At 45.3% G+C, this 12,959-nt stretch overlaps 2 protein-coding genes across 3 annotated transcripts in view; one reads left to right on the top strand and one right to left on the bottom strand.

Annotated features, from left to right (window-relative positions):
• GPALPP1 (GPALPP motifs containing 1) overlaps positions 1-7,869 on the bottom strand; it is a 40,207-nt gene extending 32,338 nt beyond the window's left edge. The window contains exon 1 of one of the 2 annotated variants that reach the window (XM_007960318.3): positions 7,666-7,869. In XM_007960318.3, coding sequence (XP_007958509.2) covers positions 7,666-7,753 — 88 coding nt within the window. In that variant the 5' untranslated portion in view covers positions 7,754-7,869. The remainder of the gene's footprint in view (positions 1-7,665) is intronic. The other variant, XM_037986724.2, reaches the window with a different exon arrangement.
• Positions 7,870-7,920: 51 nt separating this feature from the next.
• NUFIP1 (nuclear FMR1 interacting protein 1) overlaps positions 7,921-12,959 on the top strand; it is a 52,842-nt gene continuing 47,803 nt past the window's right edge. Inside the window, exon 1 of the mRNA XM_007960317.3 lies at positions 7,921-8,383. Within this exon, the coding sequence (XP_007958508.2) occupies positions 7,972-8,383 (412 nt within the window). The 5' untranslated portion in view covers positions 7,921-7,971. The remainder of the gene's footprint in view (positions 8,384-12,959) is intronic.

Here is a 12,959-nt window from a genome sequence, read left to right as displayed (position 1 = left end):
AAGTGATCCTCCCACCTTAGCCTTCCAAAGTGCTGGGATTATAGGCATGGGCCACTGTGCCTGGCCAGGAATTTTTACTCTGTCCTCTTGTTGGCCAAAAGGAATCTACTGAGTACCCGCTTTGTGCTGGGTACCCTGCTAGTATTGGGGATTACAGAGGCTTAGCATGTGGTTCCTTTCCTCATGGTTTAGTGGGCAAACCAGCAAACAATCCAGCATAATAACTGCAGATAGAGAAAGCCACATGTGCTTCCATCCCTCACCACAAACACTGGTCTTGGCAACAGCAGGACCAGCAGCAGCAGCAGCAGCTGGGAGCTTGTCAGAAATGCAGAATCTCAGGCCTCACTCACATCACCTGAATCAGAGTTGGCATCTTAACAAGATGTCTGGGTAATCCATGTACATGTTCAAGTTTAAGGTGCACTGCTACAGAAGACAGAAATAGGGTGACCAACTGTGCCGGTTTGCTTGGGATTGAAGGGCTTCTTGGGATGTGGCATTTTTAGTGCTAAAACTGGGACAGTCCCAGGGACTGAGGGGGTAATTTAGTCTTTGCTCCTGAACTTGGAATACATTAAAATCCTGACAGGGGAGGAAAGAAGAGACCGGCTAGAACATTGAAAGATTTGTTTTAGAAGTTCATGTCCTTTTTTAAAGATTCTTTAAAATCTTTAAAATTTTAAAGGAACTCTCATTGGGAATCATTAAACAAAGATGTCAGATAAGCATCTAAGTTCTTATATAAAAACTTTCACCCCATGGGTGGGAATATCATCACTTAAAAGAGAGAATAGAGTATATATATAAAAAAAGAGAGCTTAGGAATCAGCTTTCAGAATCTTTAACACTTGAAGGTTTAATCGAAGATAAACTATTCGAGATGAAGAGGAGCTGCCCAAAGAGAAGACAAAAATGAGGGGAGTATGGTATCACGGAAACCGACAGAAGAGAAGGGGTGTGTGTGTGTGTGTGTGTGTGTGTGTGTGTGTGTGTGTGTTTAAAGATAGGGGCTTGCATCTGGGCGCCGTGGCTCATGCCTGTAATCCCAGCACTTTGGGAGGCCAAGGCGGGCGGATCACCTGAGGTCGGGAGTTTGAGACCAGCCTGACCAACATGGAGAAACCCTATCTCTACTAAAAATACAAAATTAGTTGGGCATGGTGGTGCCTGCCTGTAATCCCAGCTACTTGGGAGGGTGAGGCAGGAGAATAGCCTGAACCCGAGAGGCGGAGGTTGCGGTGAGCTGAGATCGCACCATTGCACTCCAGCCTGGGCAACAAGAGCAAAACTCCGTCTCAAAAAAAAAAAAGGGAGGTCTTGCTCTGTGGTCCAGGTTGGAGTACAGTGGCATGATCCTATCTTCCTGCAGCCTTGGCCTCCTGGGCTTAAGTGATCCTCCCACCTCAACCTCCCAAGTAGCTGGGACTACAGGTGTGCACCACCACACCTAGCTAATTTTTAAATTTTTTTAGTAGAGATGTGGTCTTGCTATGTTTCCCAGGCTGATCTCCAACTTCTGGGCTCAAGAGATGCTCCCAGTTCAGCCTCCCAAAGTGCTAGGATTACAGGTGTGAGCTACCGTGCCCAGCCGTAAGAGAGTTTTAAGAGGAGTAGGTAATCCTAAAATACTATTAAGTAATAAGAGAAAGACTGAAAAAGTTCCATGTGATTTAGCAGCATGGAAGGATCTATATACATATTACACTTGAGTAAAAATGTAAAAAAATAAAATAAAACTTCAGTGATATCTGTTGCTCTTGGAATAGAGACCAAGGTCTCTCCAGTCCTCCTTTGCCTTCCTGCCAGAATGTGGCCATCCAGGCAGCAGCAGCAGCAGTGATTTCACCTACCCCTCGCTTTCTCTGCTTCTGTTACATGGTCTTCTCTGTTCCTGCTGCCCACCATGTCCCATCCTGCCTTAAAGTCTTCACACATGTTGTTCCCTCAGTTTGAGTGTTCCCTCCCATCCCTTAGTTTCATTCATTTTGCTAGTTTTCAGAGCTCAGTGCAAAACTTAATCTTGGGATTCAGGTGTTATGGGCCTCCTCATGTGATAAACATAGTCACACAGTTTTCCAAAATACATGGTTTTCTTCTTAATAAAAGTATTCTTGAAATTATTTATTCGTGTTTTTGTTGTTGTTATTGACGTAGGGTCATTGTGCAGAATATCACATCATATATATCGTTAGATAATTAGAAATGTAAGGCATTGGAGAGAGAGCATTTTTTTTTTTAGAAATTAGACTCTAAATTCAAGTTTCTTTTTTTCTTTTTCTTTTTCTTTTTGTTGAGACAGGGTCTCACTCTATCTTCCAGGCTGGAGTGCCATGGCATGATTGTAGCTTACTACAACCTCCAACTCCTGGGCTCATGCGATCCTCCCACCTCAGCCTGCCAAGTAGCTGGGACTACAGGCATGCACTACCTGTATTTTTTGTAGAGATGGGGTTTTGCCATGTTGCCCAGGCTGGTCTTGAACTCATTCGATCAAGAATCTGTCTGCCTCAGCTTCCCAAAGTGCTGGGATTACAAGCGTAAACAACCATACCTGGCCCAAGTTTCTTAAAACTAGATGCACAAGCCAATAAGCACATGAAAAGGTGCTCAACATCACTAATTGTTAAGGAAATGCCAATCAAAGCAATGAGATACCACTTCACACCCATTAGGATGACTATCATAAAAAAAAAAAAAGACAAATTAACAAGCAATGGGAGGGTGTGGAGAAACTGAGACCCTTGTACACTGCTAGTGGGAACATAAAATGGTACAGCTGCTGTAGACAACAGTATGCTAGTTCCTCAAATTGCTTTTTGTTTGTTTTTGTTTTGTTTTGAGACAGAGTCTCGCTCTGTCACCCAGGCTGGAGTACAGTGGCGCAATCTTGGCTCACTGCAACCTCTACCTCCCAGGTACAAGTGATTCTCATGCCTCAGCCTCCCCAGTAGCTGGGACTACAGGTGCAAGCCACCACACCTGGCTAATTTTTGTATTTTTAGTACAGACGAGGTTTCACCATGTTGGCCAGACTGGTCTTGACCTCCTGACCTCAGGTGATTCATCTGCCTTGGCCTCCCAAAGTGCTGGGATTACAGGTGTGAGTCACCGTGTCCAGCCTCTCAAAATGTTGGAGAATTACCACATGGTCCAGCAATCCCATTTCTGGGTATACGACCAAAAGAAATGAAAGCAGGGACTTGAACAGATTATTTGTACACCCATGTTCTTAACAGCATTATTCACACTAGCATACATAGCTACCCAAGGGTCCAGCAACAGATGAATAAACAAAATGTAGTCTGTACAGTATATACTTACATGGAATATTGTTGAGTCTTAAAAAGAAAAGAAATTCTAACGTGCTACAATAAGTGAAGCTTGAAGAAATCATGCTAAGTGAAATAAGCCAGTAACCAAAGGACAAGTACTGTATGATTCCATTAAATGAAGTACCTAGAAGAGTCCAATTAACAGAAAAAGAAAGTAGATGGTGGTTACCAGGGACTGGGGGAGAGGGGAGAATGGAGAATTATTATTTAATGGGTATAGGTTTCAGTTTTGAAGGTGAAAATAGTTCTAAGAGATGGATGGTGGTGATGACTGCACAACAATGTGACTGTACCTAAGTGCCACTGAACTATATGCTTACAAATGGCTAATATGATAGATATGTATATTTTACCAGAATAAACAAGGAAAAAAACCAGATGCATATATATGGTTGCCTGATGGAAGGCGATAGTGGAGAAAGGATGGTCTGTTCAATAAATGGTGCCAGGATACCCTTACAGCGGCAAAAAATTTTCATCCCTATCTCACACCACACACAAACATCAATTCCAGATGAATTGCAAATATAAATGTGAAAGCTGAAACAATAATGCTTTTAGAAGAAAATATAGAACAGCTTTAAAACCTTGGGGTGGGCAAGATACCTCAAATAGGGTGCAAAAAATTCTACCGTAAAAGAAGAAAATTAAAAGTCAGAATATATTAAAATTAAAATCTTATGTTAATCAAAACATACCAACATGAGTGAAAAAACAACCACAGAATTAGAGAAGATATTTCTGATACACCTATCTGGAAAATGACTCATATCCAGACTATAAAAAGAACTCTATAAATCAATACGAAGACAGACAACTCAATGGAAAAATCAGCAAAAGACCAAACACAGCACGTATCCATATGGTCAAATAACACATGAAAAGCTGGTCAATTTCATTTGCCACCAGGGAAATACAAATTAAAACTACCATGAGATATTGCTACAAACCACCAGATTTAAAAGAAAAAACTATTAGAATGTGGAACAACCAGAATTCTCATACATGCTGAGAAGTTTGGTGACCTTGGAAGGTGGGAGTATCCACCATAAGACATATACTACAATGCAGAGCAGCACGTTTTATAACAGCCTCCAAATGGAAATTACTCAAATGTCCATCCAATGTAACATGGATAGATTGCAGAATATTCATCCAATGGATGACTATGTAGTAACGTAAAGAAACAACCTATAATAATTCTATTTGTTTAAAGACCAGATTATGAACTTCAACAATCTATAATAATGCTGATCTACATGAATGAATCTCACAAAGTAAATATAGTACCAAGATAGGAAGCCAGTTATGAAAGAGAAAACATGCAGTTACCCTTTGGTTGTAGGAGGGGTGGTGATGCAGGCAGTAACTGAAAGATGGTCCAAGTGCAGTTTCTATGGTGTGATATAGTGGATTTGAAAACCACTGGTACTGGTTAACTTCTTAAAAATCCAGATAGATGAAATAAAAATGATATGTGAAGATTTTTTGGCAACTGTTTTAGGTTCAGCCATCTAGGAGGTTATGAAGGGAATGGAATTATAGCAGGGGGGATTATGCATTAAAAATGACACACCACGTGTAAGATACTGTGCTTGATGAAGAGAAGTCATTCAACAAATATATACGAAGTTTTTTTTTTTTTTTTTGAGGTATAGTCTCACTCTGTCGCCAGGCTGGAGTGCCGTCGCGCAATCTCGGCTCACTGCAACCTCCGCCTCCCGGGTTCAAGTCATTCTCCTGCCTCAGCCTCCAGAGTAGCTGGGACTACAAGTATGCGCCACCATGCCTTGCTAATTTTTGTATCTTTAGTAGAGACGGGGTTTCACCATGTTGGCCGGAATGGTCTTGATCTCTCACCCCGAGATCCACCGGCCTTGGCCTCCCAAAGTGCTGGGATTACAGGTGTGAGCCACCGCGCGTGGCCCCAAGAATCTTTTATGTGCCAGGCAGGTTGTAATGCAACTCCTTCAAGTAGAGGGCAATACACACATGCATGGCCTTAAGTGCTGGGGGAAGCGGAGAACTAACACATAAAAGAAACAGAAGAGAGCAGACAAAGAAAGATGTACTTGACACAAAAGCTGGTAGGATGATGGAAGCAAACCATAACAGAATTATCTATGCAGGAGTTGGTGGTTGCTTATCTGCAAATCCTGCCTTGGTTTAAAATCAGGGAATATGGGCCGGGTGTGGCAACTCGCGCCTGTAATCCCAGCACTTTGGGAAGCTGGGGTGGGCAGATCACCTGAGGTCGGGAGTTGGAGACCAGCCTGGCCAACATGGGGAAACCCCGTCTCTACTACAAATACAAAATTAGTTGGGTGCAGTGGCCTGCGCCTGTAATCCCAGCTACTCAGGAGGTTGAGGCAGGAGAATTGCTTGAACCCGGGAGGTGGAGGTTGCAGTGAGATGAGATTGTGCCATTGCACTCCAGCCTGGGCAACAGAATGAGCCTCCGTGTCAAAAAAGAAAAAAAAAATCAGGGAATGTAGTGAACCAGCAACAACATACACATAGGAACCCAACTAGCTAAATTGGTTAACCACACCTTTCTTCAACCTTGGTCGAATGGAACTTTTCTCGCTAAAATGAAATCATTATTTTTGTTTGTTTATTTATTATTTATTTTTGAGACAGAGTTTCGCTCTGTTGCCCAGGCTGGAGTGCAATGGCGTGATCGCAGCTCACTGTAACCTCTACCTCCAGGTTCAAGCGATTCTCCTGCCTCAGCCCCCTGAGTAGCTGGGATTATAGGTGCATGCCACCACGCCCAGCTATTTCTAGTAGAGATGCGGTTTCACCATGTTGGCCAGGCTGGTCTCGAACTCCTAACCTCGTGATCCGCCCACCTCGGCCTCCCAAAGCGCTGGATCACAGGCGTGAGCCACCGCGCCTGGCCTTATTTTATTTTTTTTAAAGCTATCTCCTACAGGAAGGAACGCATAATTTTTTATTTTTACTTTCTTTTTTTTTTTTTTTTTTTGAGACTCTCGTTCCGTCACACAGGCAGGAGTGCAGTGGCGCTCTTGGCTCACTGCAACCTCCGCCTCCTGGGTTCAAGAGATTCTCCTGCCTCAGCCTCCCGAGTAGCTGGGATTACAGGCGCCTGCCACCACGTCCGGCTAATTTTTGTACTTTTAGTAGAGATGGGGTTTCACCAGTTGGCCAGTCTGGTCTCGAACTCCTGAGTTCAAGTGATCCGCCCGCCTTGGCCTCCCAAAGTGCTGAGATTATAGGCTTGTGCCACCTCGCTCGGCTGGAAAGCATAATTTTCAAAATGGTTATAACAGAAATTAGATTGGAAAGGGGTCTGCAGTAGAAACATGACCTCCGGGTAGACCAGGAAGAAAAATTAGATTCAGAAATGGCAAGGTTACTCTTTCAGCTTTACTCTTCTCCAACTGGGTTGTCGGTGCTAGTCCACAAATGTGAATAAACATTAAAGCAGATAGGTATGCATGGCGGAATCTGAGAAGCATTCGTTTCGTATATACAAAGCGCCTGTTGCGTGTTCAGGTAGAAGACCATAGTGCAATGGTGGAGACAGATTATGTCGACAAATTATTCAAATACAGTGTACTAAACATGCAATGTAATTAGGAAAAAACCCGAGGGCAAAAAGAAAGGCGTGACAATGCTTTGGGGAATTTGGAAAGGTTTTATTGGTGTGACACTTAAGTTGGGCCTTGAAGGATGGGGAGAAGTTTGTTTGTCAGTTATGTTTAGAAATGCAACCAGAGGAAGCCCAGAAGCCTAGAGCGTAAAGGAACTGCGCAGCAACTCAGGCTGAATTGAGTATTGGGCTGATGTGTCAGATGCAATAACAGAATGAGAGGCAAGGAAAGCAGGTCGGGGGCTGGAGAGAACAGGATCTGCAAGGTTCTTGTAAATCAGAAGGCAATATGGCACAGACGTTAGGAGAAACGCTTCCTTCTAAGTCGCGCTCCATCACTTGCTAGCAGTATGATCTAGACGCTGGCATGGGCTTGGGCGTACCCATTTGCAACATGGGAAAATAGTCTTTTCCTTATATGGCTTAAATGACTGAATGGGTATCAGTCAGTTAGGGCAGCGTGCGGCTCTTATTAAGCGCTAAATGAGAATGTATTATCATCATGAAGCCAAATCACGCAAAAGCTCGGTTTCTAGGAGGGTCCCCCAGCCTCCTCCCCACTGCTACCGTTAGGGGAAAAAAGTTCTCTCGGGTCGGGCCGCGCCCACTCCCCACTCCTCAGCCCTCCTAGGCCTCCTACTTTCTTCAGCGAGCAGGGCCGGCCCAGGGAGTGGGTAGATGGGCCTGGTGGGCAGCGGAGATGCAGCCGCTTACCAGGGCTCGGGTCCCGCTCTTCGTCCTCCGCTGTTCCGCGGGCCTTGAAGCCGGGCGGCAGGGCCGGTCCGATTAGGTCTCTTGCCATCCGCGGTGACTGACACTGGTCACAGACACGAGTCTATCCACGAACGTCAAACTACCCAAATGGAATCCCGCGATCAGCAGCAAAGAATGGAAGGTTTCCCGTCGCCGACCAATGACGTAAGGCCTGTGGTTGGCTGAGCAGCGTAGTTCACGGTAAAGGAAGTGACGCCTAATGCTTGCTCCACAGTCGCGTGCTAGACTCCGGACCCGGCAGGTGGTATGGCTGAGCCGGCTAGTGATTTCGTGACTCCTACCGGATGGCGTGCGTCTCCCGAGCTGACTCCCACGTTAGGGCCCCTGAGCGACACTGCCCCGCCACGGGACAGCTGGGTGTTCTGGGCAATGCTGCCGCCGCCGCCGCCACCGCTTACGTCCTCGCTTCCCGCAGCCGGGTCAAAGCCTTCCTCTGAGTCGCAGCCCCCCATGGAGACCCAGTCTCTTCCTGGGGCGCCGCCCCCCTTCGACGCCCAGATTCTTCCCGGGGCGCAACCCCCCTTCGACGCTCAGTCCCCTCTTGATTCTCAGCCTCAACCCAACGGCCAACCTTGGAATTTCCACACTTCGACATCATGGTATTGGAGACAGTCTTCTGATAAGTTTCCTCGGCATCAGAAGTCCTTCAACCCCCCAGGTAGGCTATTTTTCCACGTGGGTCGATCCCTTTACCTTTTTTCCCCGTTCTTTCATCTCCCCTTTCTCCGTTTCCTCTCTCCACTCTGCCTTGCCTCTGCACTCTTGGAGTCTGGTCATTAGTATCAAAATATATCTGGTTAGAATGTTTTCCTGTTGCCTGTTAATTCCATTTAGCAGTTGTTTATTGAATTCCAACTATGTACCAGAATTTAGGTATATAGCAGTGAGCAGAACATACAAAAAATATTATGGAGCTTAATATTAATATCTCTCTTGTGTAGGCAGACAGACAATAAACAAAATAAAATATTGTGCATTAGAAGGTTAAGAGTGCAGTGGGGAGAGAGATAAAACAAAGAAGAATGGTAAGTAGTGCAGGGTTTTCTTTTTCTGGAGACAGAGTGCCCCTGTCGCCCGGGCTGGAGTGGAGAGTAGCGCAATCTACTTCCCTCTCAGCCTATGCAATGTCTGCAGAGAGACTCACTGCAACCTCTGCCTCCCGGGTTCAAGCAATTCTCGTACCTCAAACTCCCGAGTAGCTGGGACTGCAGGCCCGCGCCACCACGCCTGGCTAATTTTTTATATTTTTAGTAGAGATGGGGTTGCGCCGTGTTGGCCAGGCCTGTCTCGAACTCCTGAGCTCAGGCATCCGCCCGTCTCGGCCTCCCAGAATGTTGGGATTACAGGCGTGAGCCACCGCGCCCGGCCGGGTAGTGCAGTTTTAAATATCATTCTTAGTCATAAGGAAGGTAACACGTGAGCGAAGACTTCAGGGAGGTGAGGGATCACAGCCCTGCATACATCTGGGAGAATAGGGGTATAGGCAGAAGGAACTGCAAATGCAAAGGCCTTGAGGCTTAGAAGCTATACATCAAAATGGGAACCAGCGTGGCTACAGAGGACTGAGTCTGGAGTATAATTGTAGAAGATGGGGAAAGAGGGTAAGACCTGGTATGTCTTTGTAGATCGTGGGACTTTGACTTCTACTGTTGTGAGGTGGGTAGTACAGGGGATTGACATGATCTGGTTTACTTTTTAAGAGGATTAATGTGTCTGTTGGTGGGAACTGACTGAAAGAGAAACCGGTTAGGAAGCTATTGTAATTACTTGTCTAAATGAGAGATACTGGAGACTTGAACCAAGGTGAAGCCCAAAGGATGGTGAGAAGTAGTTGGATTCTAGATCTAGGGATACCTTGGAGCTCTTGTGTGTTCAGTTACAGACCACTGCAGTAAAGCAAGTCACACAAATTTTTTTTTTTTTGGTTTTCCAGTGCATGTAAAAGTTATGTTTTCCTGCAGATCATATGGGTCAAAAAAGTTATTTTTACATTATACCATAGTCTGTTAAGTGTGCAATACCATTATGTCTTAAAAGACAACTTACATACCTTGATTAAAAAATACTGTAGGGCCGGGCGCGGTGGCTCAAGCCTGTAATCCCAGCACTTTGGGAGGCCGAGACGGGCGGATCACGAGGTCAAGAGATCGAGACCATCCTGGTTAACACGGTGAAACCCCGTCTCTACTAAAAAATACAAAAAACTAGCCAGGCGAGGTGGCGGGCACCTGTAGTCCCAGCTACTCGGGAGGCTGAGGCCGGAGAATGGCGTGAACCCGGGAGGCGGAGCTTGCAGTGAGCTGAGATCCGGCCACTGCACTCCAGCCTGGGCGACAGAGCTACACTCCACCTCAAAAAAAAAAAAAGAAAAAAAAAAAAAAAAAACTTTAGGCTGAGCAGGGTAACTCACACCTATAATCTCGGCACTTTATTTATGTTTTTAAATTTGTTGAGACAGAGTCTCTGTTGCTCAGGCTGGAGTGCAATGGCGCGATCTCGGCTCACTGCAACCTCCACCTCCAAGGTTCAAGTGATTCTCCTGCCTCAGCCTCCGGAGTAGCTGTTATTACAGGTGCCCGCCACCACGCCTGGCTAATTTTTGTATTTTTAGTAGAGACAAGGTTTCACCATGTTGGCCAGGCTGATCTCAAACTCCTGACCTCAAGCGATCTGCCCCCCTTGGCCTCTGAAAGTGCTGGGATTACAAGCGTGAGCCACTGCACCTAGCCTAATCTCAGCACTTTGAGAGGCAGAGGCAAGAGGACTGCTTGAGCCCAGGAGTTTGAGACCTGCCTGGGCAACGAAGTGAGACCCCCGTCTCTACAGAAAAAAAAAATTAACCAGGCATGGTGGCATGCCTGTGGTCCCAGGTGCATGGGAGGCTGAGGCAGGAGGATTCCTTGAGCCCAGGAAGTCGAGGCTACTTTATCACCTAAGTTTATATAATATTATAAATCCTTTGTTGTAATTTCAACAGTGTTCACCAGGAGTAGATTCCTCTCAAAAAAGCACTTTCTTTCCTCATCTATAAGAAGCCACTCCTCATCCATTAAAGTTTTACCACGAGATTGCAGCAAATCAGTCACATCTTGTGGCTCTACTTTTTTATTTTGAGATGGAGTCTCGTTCTGTCACCCAGGCTGGAGTGCAGTGGTGCAATCTTGGCTCACTGCAAGCTCCGCCTCCCGGGTTCATGTCATTCTCCTGCTGCAGCCTCCCAAGTAGCTGGGAGTACAGGCGCTGGCCACCATGCCCGGCTAATTTTTTTGTATTTTTTTTTTTTTTTTTTTTTGAGGCGGAGTCTTGCTCTGTCGCCCAGGCTGGAGTGCAGTGGCCGGATCTCAGCTCACTGCAAGCTCCGCCTCCCGGGTTTACGCCATTCTCCTGCCTCAGCCTCCCGAGTAGCTGGGACTACAGGCGCTTGCCACCGCGCCCTGCTAGTTTTTTTTTTTTTTTTTTTTTTTTGTATTTTTTAGTAGAGACGGGGTTTCACCGGGTTAGCCAGGATGGTCTCGATCTCCTGACCTTGTGATCCACCCGTCTCGGCCTCCCAAAGTGCTGGGATTACAGGCTTGAGCCACCGCGCCCGGCCATTTTTTTGTATTTTTATTAAAGGTGGGTTTTCACCGTGTAAGCCAGGATGGTCTCAATCGCCTGACCTCATGATCTGCCCGCCTAGGCCTCCCAGAGTGTTGGGATTATAGGCGTGAGCCACTGTGCCCAGCCCCTCCACTTCTAATTCTAGTTCTCTTGCTGTTTCTACTGCATCTGAAGTGACTTCCTCCACTGAAATCTTGAACTCCTCAAAATCATCTATGAGGGTTGGAATTTCTTTTTTCAAACTCCTGTTAATGTTGATCTTTTGACCTCCTTCCATAAATCATGAATGTTCTTAATGGTATCTTGAATAGTGAATCAAAACCTCCTTTCTAGGTTTTTAATCTACTTTGCTCAGATCCATTGGAGGAATCACTATCTATGAATCACTATGAATTTCTTTCAAGAGCTTTTCAGCCAGGCACGGTGGCTCACAACTGTGATCCCAGCACTTAAGGAGGCCAGAACAGGAAGATTCCCTTGAGCCCAGGAGTTTGAGGTTGCAATGAGCTATGACTGCACCTTTACATTCCAGCCTGGCTGACAGAGTGAGACCCTTTCTCAGTAGTTGCATTCACAACTTGGCTAGCTGTTTGGCACAAGAGGCCTGGCTTTTGGCTTGTATCAGCTTTCAACATGTCTTCCTCACTAAGCTTAATCATTTCTGGCTTTTGCTTTAAAATGAGAGACATGCGACTTCCTTTTGCTTGAACACTTAGAGGCCATGATGGGGTTATTAATTGGCCTACTTTTGAATATTGTGTCTCAGAGGATAGGGGGTCCTGAGGAGAGGGAGAGGAGAACCACCGGTTGGTAGAGCAGTTAGAACATACACAGCATTTATAAAGTTCACCATCTTATATGGCCATGATTCATGGTGTCTCAAAACAATTAGAGTAGTAGCATCAAAGTATAACAGATGTAATAAAAATGAAAAAGTTTGAAATATTTCCAGAATCATCAAAATGTGACACAGAGACAGCACATTGTTGTTGGAAAAATGGTGCTGATAGACCTGCTTGATGTAGGGTTGCCACAGACCCTTAGCTTGCAAAAAGCTCAGTAAAACGAAGTGCAGTGAAACAAGGTATGCTTTTATACCTTAAAGGTGCGGACAGCATGATTTACTGAAAGATAGGTATATGGGATGCAAGATAAAGAGGAGAGAAGGATAATTTAAAGCTTTTTGCCAAATACTTGGAAGGGTGGAGTTGCTACTAACTGAGATAGGTAAGAATGTAGATGGAGCAGATTTGGAAGGAAGTCCAGGAATTGAAATTGGAATATATTTGTGTCAGGTAGAGATTCTGAATAGGCTTTTAGCTATTAGTCTGTACTTTCAGGGGAGATTTGTGGCTGGAGCTATAAATTTGGGTGTTGACACCATATAGATCATATTTCAAGCTACAAGATTGTTCACTTAAAACCTTTCTCCAACTTTGCATAAAATTCAATTCTGCATTAAACTGAATCCAAACAATTAGTGTTTTATTTATTATTTTATTTTATTTATTTATTTTTTAAATAGAGTCTCTCTCTGTCACCCAGGCTGGACCAGTGGCACCATCTCAGCTCACTGCAACCTCCACCTCCTGGGTTCAAGGGATCCTTCTGCCTCAGCCTCCTGAGTAGCTGGG

The sequence above is a fragment of the Chlorocebus sabaeus genome, chromosome 3, assembly GCF_047675955.1.
Source record: "Chlorocebus sabaeus isolate Y175 chromosome 3, mChlSab1.0.hap1, whole genome shotgun sequence".
Lineage (NCBI taxonomy): Eukaryota > Metazoa > Chordata > Mammalia > Primates > Cercopithecidae > Chlorocebus > Chlorocebus sabaeus.
Note: the sequence above shows the minus strand (reverse complement) of the source record. Positions and strands in the feature narration are given on the sequence as shown.